The sequence below is a fragment of the Phyllostomus discolor genome, chromosome 1 (genome assembly GCF_004126475.2).
Source record: "Phyllostomus discolor isolate MPI-MPIP mPhyDis1 chromosome 1, mPhyDis1.pri.v3, whole genome shotgun sequence".
Lineage (NCBI taxonomy): Eukaryota > Metazoa > Chordata > Mammalia > Chiroptera > Phyllostomidae > Phyllostomus > Phyllostomus discolor.
In genome coordinates, this window is record NC_040903.2 from 194,983,892 (window position 1) to 195,001,108 (window position 17,217).

Below are 17,217 nucleotides of genomic sequence, written 5' to 3' on the forward strand. Positions count from 1 at the left end.
AGTCACAGGTCCCGGAGACTTAGTTAGGACAAAAAGGTTCCCTGAAATCATTATAACAATGGCAGATGCCAGAAAGAGGTGTAGATAAAGTTCTGCAAATTCATAAAGAACAGGGGGTCTATTTGCACCCACAGTATCAGGGAAGGCTTCTCAGAGGAAGTGGCTTTGGCACTGAGACTTGAAATGGTTGAGTAAAACTTTGGAAATGGAGTCAGTGGAGGGAGGGAAGGACCTTCCAGGAAGGGGAGGTTGAGCAAAAGTGAACAAATAGGAAAAAGAGGTTTTGTTCTGGGCACAATAAATGGTCCAACTTGGCCACCTGGGGGTGTAAGATGGAGAGATGGTTCAAAAGACCAGGAAGGCCATCACCTGTGCGCTGGGCAGGGGGAGGAGGAGTGTTTGTCAGCATCAGATGGGCTCAGAAGGCAGTTTAGCCAAATTCCTCCATTTACAAACGACGAACCTGAGACACACCTATTATTGCTCTGCACAATGTAACCACTAGTGGCAGAACTGAGTCTTCAACCTAGGGCTTGCCCCCATTTATTTATTTATTTATAACTCCTCAAAGAGTGCAAGCACGTGGGTAATGAGGACCTCACAAGGCTGGGAGAACTTTACTTTTTTATAGCACTATTCTCTATGAGGGTCTCTCACTCCATAGCCTTTAAGTAATTGAAGACTGTATTAGCCAAATACTACACCTGTCTGCAGGCAAGGGTACTGCGCCCAGGGAATACTGGGAGAAGCTGAGGGAATTTAGGTTTTCTGCAAATACTTTGAAGAAGCGAGGCCTCCGATCCACAGTCTCCTAAATTCTGGAACTGCTGACGCAATTACACTTCTTTCATAACCAGCCATCGATGCTGCATAATTCACAGGCGTGCTATAACAGGGATCCTGCTCGCTCCAGCCAACTCTGCCCAGCCCCCACCCCATCTCCTGCCACCACTGCCTTTAATAAATCTGAAACTTTGCTATCCTGACCACTCACTGTATTCCTGTTTACCTTGTGGACCACCACGACTAACGTGTTAATTTAATATGCATAACCTGAAGGTTCAGGAGCACTTTGAAACTCAGAAAAACCTGCACAAGTCACTTCAGCTATAACCAAAGGTTGCCCTTGGCTTTCATTATTTAGCCTCTGGAAAACTCTATAAATGACATTAAACAGGCTTCAGATCTTCACCTCTAGAACTAATAAATTAAACAGTCATTCAGAACACCAATGATTATTAATTCAAAAGAAATAAGAAATCAATATCACAATTCTGGATCCAGGCATTTTTTCGTAACTGAAAACACACTGACAGCCAAAGCACTGTCGCTTTCAAGAGCCACAGCGCCTCTGTGTGGTAATAGTGTGCATTGCACCTCAGCAGCAGTTGGAAACTCAAGGCGGGACAGAATGCTGGCCTCCAGTCAAGGACCCCATTCACCCCCAGTAACTTCTGCTTTAAACCAATAGGCTGTTTCTGCCAAAAAGATGAGCACTGTTAGATTTTATCGTACTGATACTCTGTCTTCAAACTTGGAGAGGATCTTTTTCCCTGTGAAACCAGGAAAAGAGCAGGATACAGAGTGGGTGGGTTGAAATTTCCACGGCTAGAAAGTGCGGAGCGAGTGGAAGGAACGGGACTCGAGGGGGGGATGAGTCGGCCGATGGCCTGAAAATCAGCTCGGAGATGGGGAGTCACAGGCTGGGCTGGGCAGCAGGAACTGTGGGAGAATACGATTTACCTGATAATAAAAATTACGGGAAATGTCATAGTTTGTATTGTAAACGGAATCAAAGGCTGCACAGAAACACCGTGCACCCAGAGCAGAGAAATAAAGTGATGCCGTCAAAATTCAGAATTCCCAGCTACAATGTGACGCCTCTGGCGGCTGCCTTCCCACCTCAAGCTGACCCCACACACCTGCTTCAAAAAAAAAAAAGATTGTGTTCCTTCTGACTGTGAGCTGAATGTATGGGGTGCTGCCCTCCAGGCACCTCCAAACTCACCTTGCCCCGCCTTCTGAGGGGCTAGGGTGGAGAAGGACAGGCACTGGGCTGGAAACCCCAAGGCTGGGCTCAGTTCCAGCACCAGTGAGGTAGCAAGGAGAGAGGGCATTCATCACCTGATATTCTCTGTCATCCTTAAATTCTCCTTGGGCAGCGCACTGATTGCCTGCACCCCTCCTACAGGTAGCTCCTGCCTGCCGCCTCCCTTGGAGGCCGCTGTACACAACATAACCTGTCCCAATGCCACAGGGGAGCTGGAGCCCTGGTCTCCCCATCTGAAAAGTGGTGGCCTTACAGAGTCATTTCAAGGGCTAAATCAGATGTAAGGATGGAATTCTTACCTCACTATAACTGTAATGTACAGCTATAGTTGATTTTAATAACATACTCTATACATCTAATGTCAAAAGATACCTAATATCTTTATTATATGTTATAATCAAGAGTGAGATGATTTAGTAATTTTTTTTTAGTCGCTACACTCTTGGGGAAAACAAATCTAGAGAAATGAGAAGTCTAAAATTGTGCCGTGAAAAGGTGCCCATGGAATTAAAGGATTAAAGTGAAGCGAGTGAGAGAAAGAAGTTTCTCTCTCTCTCTTTTTAGGAGGACTCAGGTCCAGCTCAGTGAGCCAGCCTGGGAGACCGGGAGTGCCCTGCCTACCCGGGACAGTAGGTGCCCCTGTGAGGGTGGGGTGGCATCAGACTTGAGGGGCATCCAAGGGTCAAGTCAACTGACATTATACACCGAGGAATTGGCCACTCAATAGGCATGGGAGGTCAAATACAAGTGGACTCATTTATTAAGACCATAAAGAGGACCGAGAGCAGACAGCCATGTGAAGACTGGAGGCAGAGATCGGAACGATGCATCTGCAGGCCAAGGAGCGCCGGGATTGCCAGGAACCACCCGAAGCTGGGAGAGAGGCAAGGAACAGATCCTCCCTTGCAGCCTCCAGGGAGAACCATCTCTGATGATGCTTTGATTTCAAACTTCTGGCCTCCGGAGGATGGTCCTCCAGCAGTGTTTTGAATGAGGAACGTGACTTCAGAAAGGTTATTTCAGGAGCCACGAGTGTCAGGGCTGGCCCTAGACTAGATTGTGAAATAGGCAGAAATGTGTCCTGTTTACAAGACCATTCCTTTTCCAACCATGTGCCTCCTACTAATGCCCACTTGTCCCTCGTGCACAGGCTGGATGGCCTCGGGCTGGCTTTCTCATCTCAAGAGCAAATAGGCTAGTCCTTAACTCTAAGACATAAGGCAGTATAGAAATAACTGGCTGCAAAACAAACAAACGAGCAAAACAGAACCAGAGACTTAGACATAAAGAACAAACTGACAGTGACCAGAGGGGGTGAGGGGGATAACAAGGAAAGAAGGGAAAGGGTCAAGTCAAGGAACACGAGCAGAGGACTCATGGGCAAAGGCAACAGGGAGGCGGGCGGATTAAATGTGGGAGATGGAGGGCATGGGTAGGGCAGGGGAGAGTAATGGAGGGGAATAGGGACAACTGTAATTGAACAACAATAAAAATGCTTTTAATTAAAAAAAAGAAAGAATTGCCTGCAAGTTATTCATTCTAAAGTCATTTCTCACAAGGTAGGAGTCTGATCCCTGCCCCCTAACCAGGAATCCACAGACTAGGTGGAAGCTTCACTCCCATCCATCCGTTCATTCATTCATTCAGCACTCAGTGGGGTTATGAGGAGCAAAACCAGACCCTGTCCCCCTCCTCGTGTGGCTTCTGGTCTCCTGGAGACATGTACTCGGGCAATGAAGCCACACAGTTGGCGTTTCAGGCATGAGTTGGTTCTGTAAGTGGAGTGGAGGCGGGGGGGCGTCACCACCTGTGAGGGGGTTTCCCGGAAAGGCCTGGCTCTTGGCCTGTATGTAGACACACACATGTGTCCTCTCCCAGGTCGACTGAGGGCAGGTGAGCATCCCGTCCTGTTCGGTCTCTGCTAGGATGTCCCAAGGGTGTAGGCTCGAGTCCTGTACGTTTCTTACAGGGCACTGGTTTTAAGGTGAGCTTTCTGGGACTTCATTATGTTTTACTTCAAAATAAGAACGGGGGCTGGAAAGGCGTGAAGGGTAACAAATAAGCAGAGGCTCGTTCACTTTGGAGTCGGCAAACCCAGGGGCATTTCGACTTTTCTCGAGTCGATGAGGTCCAGCCGAGAGGCCCTAACCCTGTTATGCTATTTCTCGCTAATAAGCCTTCCTCTGTGAAAACCCTCTGAGTAATTCTTCCTTTGCTGGGACTTCTTGATTCAGAGAGCTTCTAAAAAGAGCCCTCCAAGATACACAGCATCTGTATTTAACTTACTAACGAAATGAAAAGTTGTATCAATGCCGATTGTTCCTTTGGGGCCGATGTGTCATTTCACACCTTCTCATTCATGGACATTGCAGTTTCCTTCACATCGTCATGCTTATATAGATTCCGTTCAGTGTGAAATGCCCTGGGATCCAGGAATCTGAGTTCTGGGTGGCATTGTTAAATCTCTGCTCAGGGTCAAAGTCTGCTGTGTGGTGGGTCTTGCAACATAGTCGGATGTGTTTTGAGTTTGTACTGCCGGTCATAAAAGCTTCAGTGACCCCCATTCTTATTCTGGGTTCAACTCTACGCTTTTGATGGTACTCCAGGACTTAGAACAGTGCCTGGAAAGTAGGAAGCATTCAGTGGGCATTTGTTGAATGAAGGGACAAGTGAATGCAACAAAAACTCATAAAACCTCATCCCTTCAACTGTCTTGACAGTATCACAAGCATGACACCAACAGCAGAAACCGTAAATCAAAAGTTGATGGGTTTGAACATAAACTATTTGGAAATTCTGCCACTAGCTCCAGTCGGTGTGGCTCAGTGGGTTGGGCATTGTCCTGCAAAACTGAAGGGTCCAGGGTGCGACTCTTGGTCAGGACACCTGCCTGGGTTGTGGCTGCAGTCCCCGTTTGGTTGCACGTCTCTCTGCACATTGGCATTTCTCTCCCTCTCTTTCTCCCTCCCTCCCCCTCCCTCTAAACACAAATAAATAAAATCTTAAAAAATAAAATAAAATAAAAACTCTACCACTAAAGGCATCTTCATTTGGAATAACAAATGGGAGGGGGAAATTGTATGGTACAATTTCCAGATAAAGTGTTATATCCTTAATACTTAATACATTTCTATCAATCAATATAAAAAGATGGGTACCCCAGTAGAAGAAAAACAAATGGTCAATAAATGTACTGAAATCATTTAAACCTCATTCATAAAAACATTACTTTTCTATTGAGCTACGGTTTTCTCCCAGTCAGATTGGCGGTAATAGCCGACAGTGCGGATGTCCGGTGCTGATTAGGGCGCATCGACGGAAGCAAGAGGGCCCCCTTCCAGGGGAGGGAGAATTGGGTTCGGCGTGTTCTCGAGGCCAGTTGTACGGTAGGTTCTGAAGCCTTGAAAATGACCCAGAATTTCACTTGTAGAAACTTACTTCAAGGAAATCATAGGAAGTAAGAAAATAGCTGTGTTGTTCTATAGCAGCCACTACAACTTACCATACATTTAGTGGCTTAACACAAAGCAATACAAATGTATTATCTTGGAATTCTGGAGGTCAGAAGCCTGAAATGGATCTCGGCTAAAATTAAGGAAGAACTACATTCCTTTTGGAGGTTCTAGGGGAGAATCTGTTTCCTTGCCTTTTCCAGCTTCTAAGGGTTGCCTGCATTCCTTGGCTCCTGGTCCTTTCCTCTAAGTTCAAAAGTCAGCAACTAGCCGGTGCCCTCCCCCCAACACACACACACTCATACACACACACACACCTCTTCACCTCCCCCTCCTCTCCCTCCCCCTCTCCTCCCTCCTTTTCTCCTCCTCCTCCTCCTTCTCTCTCTCACCCCCCCCCACCCAAACACTCTTACCTCTCTCTTATAAAGATCCCTGTGATTGCATCAGTCTTACCTAGATACTCCATGATAATCTCTCCATCTTGAGGGCCTTACACAAGGCCCTCTTTGGGTAAATTATATCTCCTTTGGCCATGGAAGGTAGACAGACATGGTTCTAGGGATTCGAATATGGATATCTTTGGGGAGGGGGCATTGTTCTGTGTATCACACTGTATAAGTAGAAAATCAGACTTCTGGAAGCTACAGTGAAAGGAAGGTGTCTCTACTGGGAGAGGTGCTCTTTAGCTTTTCTGCCTTTCCTTCTTCCTCTTGCCTGAAACTGGGATGTGATGGCTGATGCTTCAGCAGACATTTGGAACCACGAGGTGACCTTGGAGGTGGAAGCCGAGTGCTGGGAAGGCAGAAGAGAAACACTAAAGCGTGAATTCCTGAGGTCCCCATATAGCCACCTCCAGTCTTCTGTTACAAATACATTTCTATCTTGTTTAAGCCACTGTCATTTTGTTGGGGTTTTTTTGTTTTGTTTTATTTTGTTTATCTGCAATGTCCAGCTGAACCTAATTCAAATCCATCAAAACGATACACAACTCGCTTCTTAATACATTCCAAATCTGGCTGTCTCAGCCTGCTACTCTCTCATCAGCATGGACGTGGCCATGCTGAGAGAATGTTTTGGAAAGATGAGCAGGGTTTTCGTCGCACATTGGTCAGACCCCAGCCTTAGTTCCGCCTGCCTGCAGTCTGAGTCGTACAGCCTCGGTAGTAACCTGGGCTTCTGACGTCGTTTTGGAGCTTCAGCCATATCGGACTATAGTACTTCCAGGAGAATCAGGGCGGACAGGAAGGGGCTCCTGACATATCAAGTCCTAGCCTGAATCACTTAAAATGAGGCTGCGTGTTGGTCCCCACTTCTTTAACACACACAGTCTGCAGCAGCAAGTAGCAAGGTAACTCCCCATACCAGTGATCTGGCCTGTCTTGCTATCAAGATTCAGAAGTGGTCCCGAGAAGTAACCAGCCCCATCAAAACCAACTTCTGGGGGGAAAACACAGCCTAGTTATTAAATATACCAAAATGCGAATTATTGATTTTGAATGACGTTCTTTAATACGTTCATCAGATGTTTGTTATCTAGGAGACAGAAGGGACTGGGGTGAGACACTGAGGACGTGACGAGAAGGGAGCCAGCTGCAGCAGGCCTCGGGGACCTCGTTCTCCTCCCCTCAGGGCCCCTCCCTCTCCCCACACGTGGATGTGTTATTGACCCGAGAACCTGGCCTGCAGAAACCAGGGCAGGTGTGGAGGGCTGGCCTGTAGGTGCTAACAGCCCCCTCCGTCTCCGGTGGCTGGCTTCACTTCTCTCAAGTCCTCCAAAGCCGGACTCTGATCCCTTATTTAAAGGCCTGCTGGGATTATATCCTCAGAACCCTGAAACACCAATCCAAAAGAACCTTTGCACCCCAATGTTCACAGCAGCACAATTTACAATAGCCAAGTGCTGAAAGCAACCCAAGTGCCCACCAGTAAATGAATGGATCAAAAAACTATGGTACATTTACACAATGGAATTCTATGCAGCAGAAAGAAAGAAGGAGCTCCTACCCTTTGCAGCAGCATGGATGGAGCTGGGAAGCATTATGCTAAGCGAAATAAGCCAGGCAGTGAAAGACAAGTACCATATGATATCACCTATAAGTGGAACCTAATCAACAAAACAAACAAGCAAGTAAAATATAACCAGAGACATTGAAAAAGAACAAACTGACATTAACCAAAGGGGAGGGGAGAGAGGGATAATGGGGGAAAAGGGTGATGGGTTTACAGGAACAATTATTAAGGACACATGGACAACAATGGGGGGTAGAAATGGGGGAGGGGGAGTGGAAAAGGCAGAAAACTGTACTAAAAAAAAACAATAAAAAAATTTCAATTTAAAAAAATAAAATAAAATGAAGGCCTGAAGAAGAAGAAAAGGATTTAGGGGTTTCAGGAGGAAAGAGTGGGACAGGAATGGAGGCAGTGTGGACACGCCCTGGGCTCTCACTGATGACCGCCCTGTCCACCTCTGGTTATCCAGGGCCCCCACAAGCCCTCAGCAGGCTCAGGTTACACAGGCCCCTGACCAGCTCCTGCCACTCACTCCTGCCACCGCTTCTGTCTTGTGGTCCCGGACAACCCTGCACCCTCAGGCCCGCCCGCTCTCTGCCCTCGGCCCTCAGGGCTGTGGTTTGAGGTGGAGTCAAGGTGAGGGGTCCTGGGGAGGCAACATGTCAGCAGACCCCAGAGAAGCCCAAAGCCGCTGAGAGATGGGGAGCTGGGAAGCTGGGGAGACAGTGGTGGGCTACCATGCTGCACACAAGGCCTTCTGGGTTGGGGGACCTCAGTGAAGCTTGAAAGGGGCTGTGGACCCCAGGCAGTGCCAGACAGTGGAGGGGCAGAGGCTGCAGACTGGCCCAGCAGCACACCACCTACCACAGGCAGACTGCAGGGAGGGCTCACCGCGATGCTGGCCGGGGCCACAAGCCCCAGGATGAGAACAGGGGTGGAGGGAGGGACAGGCCCCATCCTGATGCCGGGAACCCATGAGATCATCACTCAGCAGCTCTGAGGTCATTTCGCTTTAGCTCTTAAGCTGGGTTCTTCTGACTCATGCTTGGATCCCAGCCCCCGATGTGCAGCACAGCGCTTTAAGCGCAGGCAGAGCCAGCGCATGCTGCTGCCTTTTGCCCTCCTAGGGACCCCGTGCCCTTTCTCAGAGACGTGCTGTTCATCCACCTTGATCTGGATGTAAATGTCACACGTCACACGGTGTCCTTGGTGAGGCGGCTTCACACTGCTCTGTGAGAGCCCTCGGCTCCACATCCAGTGCTCCTCGGGCCCCCTTCTCTCAGCTGTCCCCACCGACCACACGCACCTCCCTCTCTGTGAGCCGCTTCCCGACACTGAGTCAGCTGGAACTGGATACTCCTGGTCTGCAGCCCCATAGCACCCCGCAAGTACCCCAGCCGGGGCCCTGGCAGCTCTCGAGTGCACCATTTCTTTAAGAACAGAGCCATCTCATTATCATTGTAGGTAAAGGGATAAAAGTGTTCCAGTCGGAATAATGGCCACGATAACAATGATGAAGTCAACATTTACTGGTCATGTGCTGTGTGTCGGAGGACATGGGGCTGAACCTTTGACAAGCATTTATCCCCATGTTCATGCTCTCAGACTGTGCTTTTCTCATATCTTATAGAAACTGGAGCTTAGGAAGGTCAAGGCACATCCCCAAGGTCACAGAGCTGGCGGGAGGGGGACCTGGATTCACACCCAGGCCACCTGCCTCCTGGCCACTCCCAGGGGAGAGGCCGGGCTGAGGGCTTGGCAGGAGCTGGGACGGAGAAAGAGAGAGCTCGGGGTTCCTGGGGGTCCTCTTAGATGTTCGGCATCAAGAACTGGAAACTGGTCCGGGAGTAAATCCTCTGCTGAGAGAGAAGGTCCCTGACTGATCTTTGAAAGGACGGGCTCATCTGTCTGCCTGGAACTGAGAAGCTTGAGAGAGCCAAGTCAGAATGAGCTCCACGCTGTCCTGGGGACAAGGGGGAGGAAAGGCCTAACTCCACGGTGGGGCTCTGCCCAGGGGACCAGCTCCGAGCTGGACTCTGCTTGAGCAGGATGGAGGGTGTGCATCAGTTCAGTAGCAAAGGAAGGAGACTAACCCACATCCGATGGTGTGCCCCAGTTGGGGCCAGGGACTGCGCCAAGGGTCTGTGCCATGTCCTCATTTTTATGCTTAAAACAGAATCTGGGGTAGATTCTGTGAGTGACCCCATTTTGCAAGGTGGGTAGACGGGTTCAGAGTGACTGAGTAACTCATTGGAGGTGATGTCCTAGCCCATGACAGACCTGGGATTTGAACCCAGGTCTGAGTGATTACAAAAACCAAGTCCAGGTCACCAAGCTGGAGCTCCAGGGAACGGGAACTGGAATCAGTGCAATGCCAATACAATCTTTGCCTAAGAACTGGCGTCCCAGACTCTGCTCGAAACCCAGCCTGCTCACACTCCCTGCTGGCACACCTCCCCCGCCCCAAGGAGTGCGCAGACTTCCTGCACACTTTGCAGGCCTAAACCTTGAAGCACCCTGTGGACGTTTATCAGGATCATTGCCCTGGGGGTGGGCAGATCCCATTCCAGGTACGTGACAACAGCCTGCAGACCTGAGCGTCACAAAGGCTACCTCTTGACTCCCCTCTCCTGCTCCCCTCAAGAATGCCTGAGTCCCACAGATTAATGTAAATATAAAATGTCCATGAACCATGTTTTCGATTCAAATCTGCACACATGAGAGGCCTGTCAGACAACGCTGGAAGGCAATCGAGTTTCTGATGCCTTCCAGCCACTGGGTCCCCTCCAGCCCTCCCGGAAATGCTCAGGAGCCTTCAAAATATTTATAATGCTCTCTGATGCCACTGGACGCCTGGCCTTAGATCACTTCTCCCCAAAGCCGCAGCTCCACGCATTTGTTTTTCATCCCTGCCTTTGGGCTGAGTAGAAGGCAGCCATCAGTGGCCGCCACCCTCAGGGAACAGAGGTCACACCCACAGTGGCAGAGATCCTCCCTTCCCCAAGCTGAGGCCCGATCAATGCAGCCACGTCCAGCCTTTTCTTTAATAAGCTGATGGTGGGGCTAAATCCCGAGCACTCTGCACCTCGCCCTGGATGCTCTTGATTGACAAAACTAATCTCTCCCCACCCCCACATCTGCCACTGCCCACATCCTCTTGCAAATCATGTACTCAGCTGCTGACAATTAGATAGAAGACTTGGGATTCGGACGCAGGAGGGTTATGAGGTTATGAATCAATCGTGGGGGCTGGGGTGAGATAACTATCCGGGGGAGCCCGTTCCAGACGCCTCACCACAACCCTCAGAGCCTCCGGTTGATTTATGAGTTTGTAATAACCTCGCCTGGTCTCCTGCCCCCTATTATTTTTCATAATGCACACGGAAGCTTTACATTTCAGAGAAGGCGGAAGCGCAGGGGCTGGGGGGAGGAGGCCCACCGGGGGTTTTCCATCAGCTGGTTGCTGGTTGTCTTTCCTGCTGTACAGGCCATGGGGCCCTGGGGGCGCAGTTGCCACATGGCCTTGGAGGATGGGCAAGCCAGTTTGCCAGGCCCACTAGAAGACCCCAGGGAGGTGGCCCTGGCGGGGCCTGGTTTAAGACTGGATAAGGCGGTGATGCTTGGGTATCTCTGGGTTCAAAATCATACCCCGTGTGTCTGGATTTAATTCCTCCAACCTGTTCAAAACCAAGTCAGATGCAGAAGGCACCCTGTTAAGAAGCAAGAATCACACACAGCCAAAGCCAGTCACAAGACAGCGTGAACTTGGCAGTCTGGAAGCCAGCGGGCCAGCAGCGGGGACAGCAGACAGACAGTAGCAGCCAGCGTCTTTCAGACCCTGCAGGAGAGACTGGGAGACTTCCCCTTTCCTTCTACTCGTTGTTCTCTCTAACTGACATCCAGCATTGAATGAGGTGGGGGAAAAAGTCTGAATTGCCACCCAACATTTTTTAGTGCATTCATTTTTTGAGATTTCTCTTTGCAAAAAAAAAAAAAAAAAAGTGACATTTGAAAGAAGGTAGTGTTGATGGATGAAAAACGCTGAACCTGTCCTCTGAAGCAGTGACTGCAAAATGCCCATCCAAGGTCCGTGCTGGTCTGTGATGAGGTTTCCGTGGGCCACAAGAAATTGAAAGAATGTTTTAAAATGCAGTGAGTATGTACATATGGATGGATATATATTACATGATACCTATTTGAATATAACTATTGGTCAGTAAGCATTTATTAAACCCCAACTGCATGCCAGGTCTCTGCTTGGTGCTGGAGGCGGAAGAGCATCACTCAGTCCCCCTCGCCCAGAGCTGCAGTTTAGCCAGTGCTGTGAGTTGGACTGTGTCTTTCCAGAATTTCGTATGTTGAAGCCCTAACCTCCAATACCTCAGCGTGTGACCTCATTTGGACATAGGGTCGCTGCACATGTTAGTTAAGGTGAGCTAGTTAGGGTGCGCCCTAATCTAGTATGACCGGTGTCCTTATGAAAAGGGAGAAATTGGATTCAGAGGCACACACACAGGGAGAAGGCCGTGTGAGGATAAAGGCAGAGATGGGGTGCTGCGCCTACAAGCCAAGGAGCACCCAAGGCTGCCGGCAAACCACCAGAAGCGGGGATGCGGGTCGTGGCAGGGGAGGCGTGGAACAGACTCGCCCTGACCGCCCTCAGTGAACCAGCCCTGCCGGCCCCTGGATGTCAGACGTCCAGCCCCCAGAACTGTGGGACAATAAATGTCCATTGTTTGCGCTGCTCAGTCTGTGGTACTTCATTACAGCAGCTCCGGGAAACTAGGACAGAGAGGAAGGCAGGCACTGATCAAATAAGCACATCGAAAATGTCTAATTCCAAACTATGACAAGTGCTCCAAAGAGAAGGAGCCTGATCCCTGCAGATGAGAGCCAGAGGGCGGGGACCTGGTGGGGAGAGCTGTGAAGGCTTTCCCAAGTAGGCAGGGCCGGGGGACTGCAGGAGTCAGTGGGAGGGAGCGGTGGCCTAGAGAAAGGGGAGCGCATTAGCGGCCCAGGGAACGGTGTGTGCAAAGGCCCTGCAGTGGATGGAGACAAGTGCCTTCTGGGAGTGGAAAGCTGGTCCATGAGGCAGAGGAGAGAGGGAGGGAGAGGGGGTGTAACACTCACAGAACCAGAATGATGCCCAGTTGGTTACATTCCACTGAACGACAATAGGATGAGGGCACCTGTTTGGCTTTCCACCCTCAGTTTCCGGGAAATGTGCTCCAGGGGAGCAGGGTCAGAAAAGCACCAGAAAGGGGACCCACTCCCCCATGGAGTCCCCATCAGGCTCCTAAAGCTTCCCTGCCATGCCTGCCTTCGTTTCTCCTTCCATCCAACAAGACGTCCATCAGCAGATCCCTTCCTAAAAACATCAGAAGACATTTAAGATTCTCTGAGGCCTAGAATAAAAAAGCAGACAAATACCACATGAACTTCACCTTGCTGCTATCTCTCCCAGCCATGCGGATGACTCAGTTAGAGTCATCCTGAAACATGGACCGAATCTGCAGCTAATGTGCATTACCATGCTTGTGTGCCCGCACCGTGCGAGCATCCCTGCATGTGCAGCCTTTCCTTTGACGCTCCAAGCCCTTGCGGCAGGTCCCACCATCGTTGTCCTCACTTTCATTTGGGGAAAGGAAGGTGCAAGGATGCAGGTGGCCTGATAACAAACAGTCCATTCCAGCAAAACACTTTCTTTCCCCCAGCTGACTGGTGAAGAAATGGGGAGTAGGTAAGTGGCGGCCAAGAAACCTGCTCAGGGTCACAGAGTTCGGCAATGACAGAGCATGAGTCGAACCCAAGTCTGTCTGACTCTGTAAACACTGTTTTTTATCACTTAATGTGCTTGGTAAGCAAGTACTTATCTGTTAAATCTGTCACATCTTTCCTTGGAAGGGCTCAAGCCCATGGACGGAACAGCCCGCCCCCACAAGGCTACAAGGCCCTTCCTCACACATGCCCTTCCACCCACATCCGCTTCTGTCTTATGGCCAGCGGGTCATGCGCCCATCTCCAGAGCCCCATTTAACTGTACCTCTTGCTTTCTCTGCTAGCTAATTGTTGTAAAGTTTTTTTTTCAACTAAGGCATAAAAGAAAGGTCTAAAACTATAAAGACTGTCCTCCTTAGAATGTCCTGCAATTTATCTGCAAAAAGGAAATAATTTATTTACATCACAGGCTTATTGTAGAGGGATTATTCCAAAGTCTGAAATATAGAAAGTGCTCAATAAAATAATACCGCAGAGTAGCAATCATTATTATCACTAAATTAATGTCTCTCCTTCGAGGGGAGACATTGAGTGCAAAATATCGCTTTTCCGATTTTTCTGTGTAGTATCCAGAAAGTTGTTCAGAGACAAGAGAAGCAGATGGTGCAGTGGAAGTAATATTTGGCACGAGAGTGCGTGGATTTCAACCTCTGCTCTGATACGTGCTAGGATGTGGCCTTGGGCCTCTCTAGGCTTCATTTGTTAAATGGGTATAGTGGTTACTACATCTTACACAAGGACTGTCAGGATGGTGCGTGCTAACAGGGTCAAGTGCACCCTCTGGCCTGGTACACAGCGGGCACTCAGGAATGTCGCTCCCCCTGCGGGAGCATTAGCCTGCAGTGGCACCTACATGCTTGAGGAGGTGGCATAAAGCCGCCTTCACGCAGAGGTACAGCTGAGACCTTGGCAGGTCTGTGAGAATCCGGTGTCCGACTGAGTCATAACCTTGACTGAGGAGCAGGAGCCATCTTATCTTTTGCTGGGCTCCAGGAACCGTTTACTCAAACGGAAGTATCTTTCCCTAATGGTGAGGATTGAGAAGTAAGTTATCAATTGCTTCAGTTATCAATACTATGATACATAAGCTACCAAGTTTTAGGTAAACTGGAATTTGCAGGTGAAAGAACCAGTCTGTTTATCAAGTTTGCATAATTTAGTCTGGGCTCAGATTGATACAATCCTTTGGGAAGGATGGAGGGAATGTTTCTTGTAGGATCTGCTTGTGATCTGACTTCTTTGGGAAGAAGTTCCATGTATCAATATCTCTAAATCTTCGAGCCAACTTAAAACACCTGAAGACAAAGGCCAGAGTAGAACCCTTTTATAATAAGGGTCTCCCCGAAACCAGAAAGAGAACTCCTTAAAATATTGGAAGATCTTACCAGCTTACTCAAATCCAGTTTACGTTGATCTAGAGTTATTACCGCTTGGGAAGTCCCCAGGGAGAGATCGCGGAGTCTCACACCATGCAAGCAAACAGGAAGCAACGGGCGGAGGGGGTGGGGTGTCAACAGTGAGGGTGTGGGGGCAGGTTGTCTCCCATGGTCCAGGATTATGGCGAACAGACGGCGGGGGCGGGGTGGAATCTACAAAATGCCGCTCTGAGGCTCTGGGGCCGATCAGATGGCCAGGAAGAGGGACCGGTCAGAGGCCCGTGGGAGAGCCTCACACGCTCCACTCCTCAGGAAAAAGGCCGCTGTGCGAGCCCTGCCTCCGTTCCCCCTGCACTTTCCCTGGAGAGCAGCAGACAGCGGGCGGGCCGGGCCGGGCCAGGCCTGGCGGGCGGGGCGGACGCAGAGGGTCCTTCCAGCCCGGGGCTCTCCCCTCACTGAGTCCGCAGCCCGGATTCTCCATGTTAGCCGCAAAGGCCAGGTCTTTCCTCCTGCTCTTTAAAATGAAAAGTAGTTTTCTCAGTGCAAAATAATACATTACCTTCTATGAACTCCAATGATAAGGAAATGTAAAGAATAGAAATTTCCTATAATGTGACCTCCCCCCTCCCCAAGATAACCTACAGTTAGCAGTTCAAATGCAGAACTATCCTCCCTCTCTGTATGTACTCATCCATGTGTGACTAGTAGAATATAAATACAAGTATATATTTTCTATTGTAAAAATGTCCACTGTATGATGTACACTGTTTTCAGTTCGCTTTTTCACTTAATATAATAGGTGTTCAATAAATACTTACTGTATGATGAGCCATAATTTATTTATACAATCTCCTACTACAGAACTTTCGAATTGCAGTCCAAAAACCCTTCCAATAAACATAATTATATATATATGCCATAATTGAAATGCATACATACAATACTTATAGAAACATAAAGCGTGCCTGCACGTAATAAATACGTACATATATATGCTAACAAACCACTGTATTGTAAAGAAGTGTTTCAGGTGCTTTCTGGTGTATTTCATAGATGCCCCTGCAAGGTGTGCTGATAAGTTCACCTCATCTTTAAGCCAAGAGTTTTGGGACCTTTGGGAATAAAGGGCGACTGTCCCACATCTGTCCCTAAGTTTTTATGTTAATTTTCATCCCTTGGCAGGGCACCTTGACTAAAACCAGAACCAGAAACCACCAGTGATTCCAGAGCTCAACAATGAATTGAGGACAGAACGGAAAAATAATCATTTTGAAATTCATTTTATAATAAGATGGAAAGAATGACTGGGGAAGTGTGGAAAGAAAGACGAAAGGAAAGAGAAAAGGAGAATGGCTTCTCCTGATGGTCATTTGGACTATTCTGGTCTGATCCTACAGAGTAAGAGTTGCAGGTCTTTTCATGGAAATAACATTATGACAGATTTTTCTTCCTGACTTCTTCCTGGGGCTGAACAAGCAATGGTTTACTCTTGCCACCAGGCTGGAGGCCGCCCCTCTGGGATCAGTCCTCGGAAGCCTGGAACACCCCAGGCCTGCAGGAGGAGAGTGTCCACAGCCCTAGGCACCATTGTGTTTGCCGACGCCACCACGGGGTGCCACTGGCAGGCTGAGGGGTGGTGGGGAGGCAGGTGTTGCTGCCGCCGCTAGAGGGCAGTGGGCCAGGAGTGCGGGGGCGGCAGTGCGGCCCTCCACCAGGGCAGGACAGTATACCAGCCCTCAGATGGAGACCCCGACTGTCACGGTGGCTACACTGGGGACCAGAAACCAAGGCCTGTGGTCCCTACAGCACTAGGAGAAGAGGAAAAGGGCCTTTGTGACTTTCCCATTTTTACCAAAAAAAAAAAAAAAGTGTTTAAAGGATCCTTCAGCTCTGTGAATGCAAATGGGGCCTGGTGGACTGGGGAGACAATTAGGCTAGACACTGAGCCCAGAAAGCCAAAAAGCGGGTAGAAATCCAGACAATAGTGCCGCAGGCTGGGGTGCGGTGGGGGGGGGGACGGATATGACAGCGAGGAAGGGGTTTCACTGTGAATGAATACTAATTAGTGACATGGATATTAATGATGACAGTAATTAACAGGGGAAAGGAAGGGCTGTCATTGTCCCAGGGTGAGTAATCAGTCTTGGCAGGTGATAAATAATGGTTCAGCCAGCTCAGCAGAAAGATAATCCGCCCGCCCGGGGGAGAGCTGTTGCTGATGCTGGAAACCTCTCCGTTTCTAGGCAACCCACAAAAGAGAACTATTTTTCTTTTGAGGAAAAAACAGGTTAGAGTCTCTCCCCCACCCCCAACTTGGGATTACAGTTCTTATTTGATTTCTGCTTTGTTCTTCATTTCCGAGGACAAATGTTGAACTTGTATAATTTGGCGGAAACGGACCCACACGCGCAAGCACACAGACAGGCTCTTCCTCTCTCTCAAAGAATGCGAATGAGGAGGAGAGTTTTGGGATGCAAAGTTTAGCTCATAGACGCCAGCCCAGAGCCAGAGCCAGGAAAAGCTTAGAAGTCCTGCTTCTGAGGTGGAG

The 17,217-nt window shown here is 49.2% G+C and overlaps 1 protein-coding gene across 11 annotated transcripts in view; it reads left to right on the top strand.

The window, feature by feature from the left end:
- RGS6 (regulator of G protein signaling 6) overlaps positions 1–17,217 on the top strand; it is a 499,587-nt gene that overhangs the window by 392,176 nt on the left and 90,194 nt on the right. Inside the window, exon 1 of one of the 11 annotated variants that reach the window (XM_036011729.1) lies at positions 16,815–16,956. The exons of the other annotated variants lie outside the window; for them this stretch is intronic. Within the exon in view, the coding sequence (XP_035867622.1) occupies positions 16,830–16,956 (127 nt within the window). The 5' untranslated portion in view covers positions 16,815–16,829. Of the gene's footprint in view, positions 1–16,814; positions 16,957–17,217 lie in introns of those variants that run through there. 11 annotated transcript variants of the gene reach the window in all.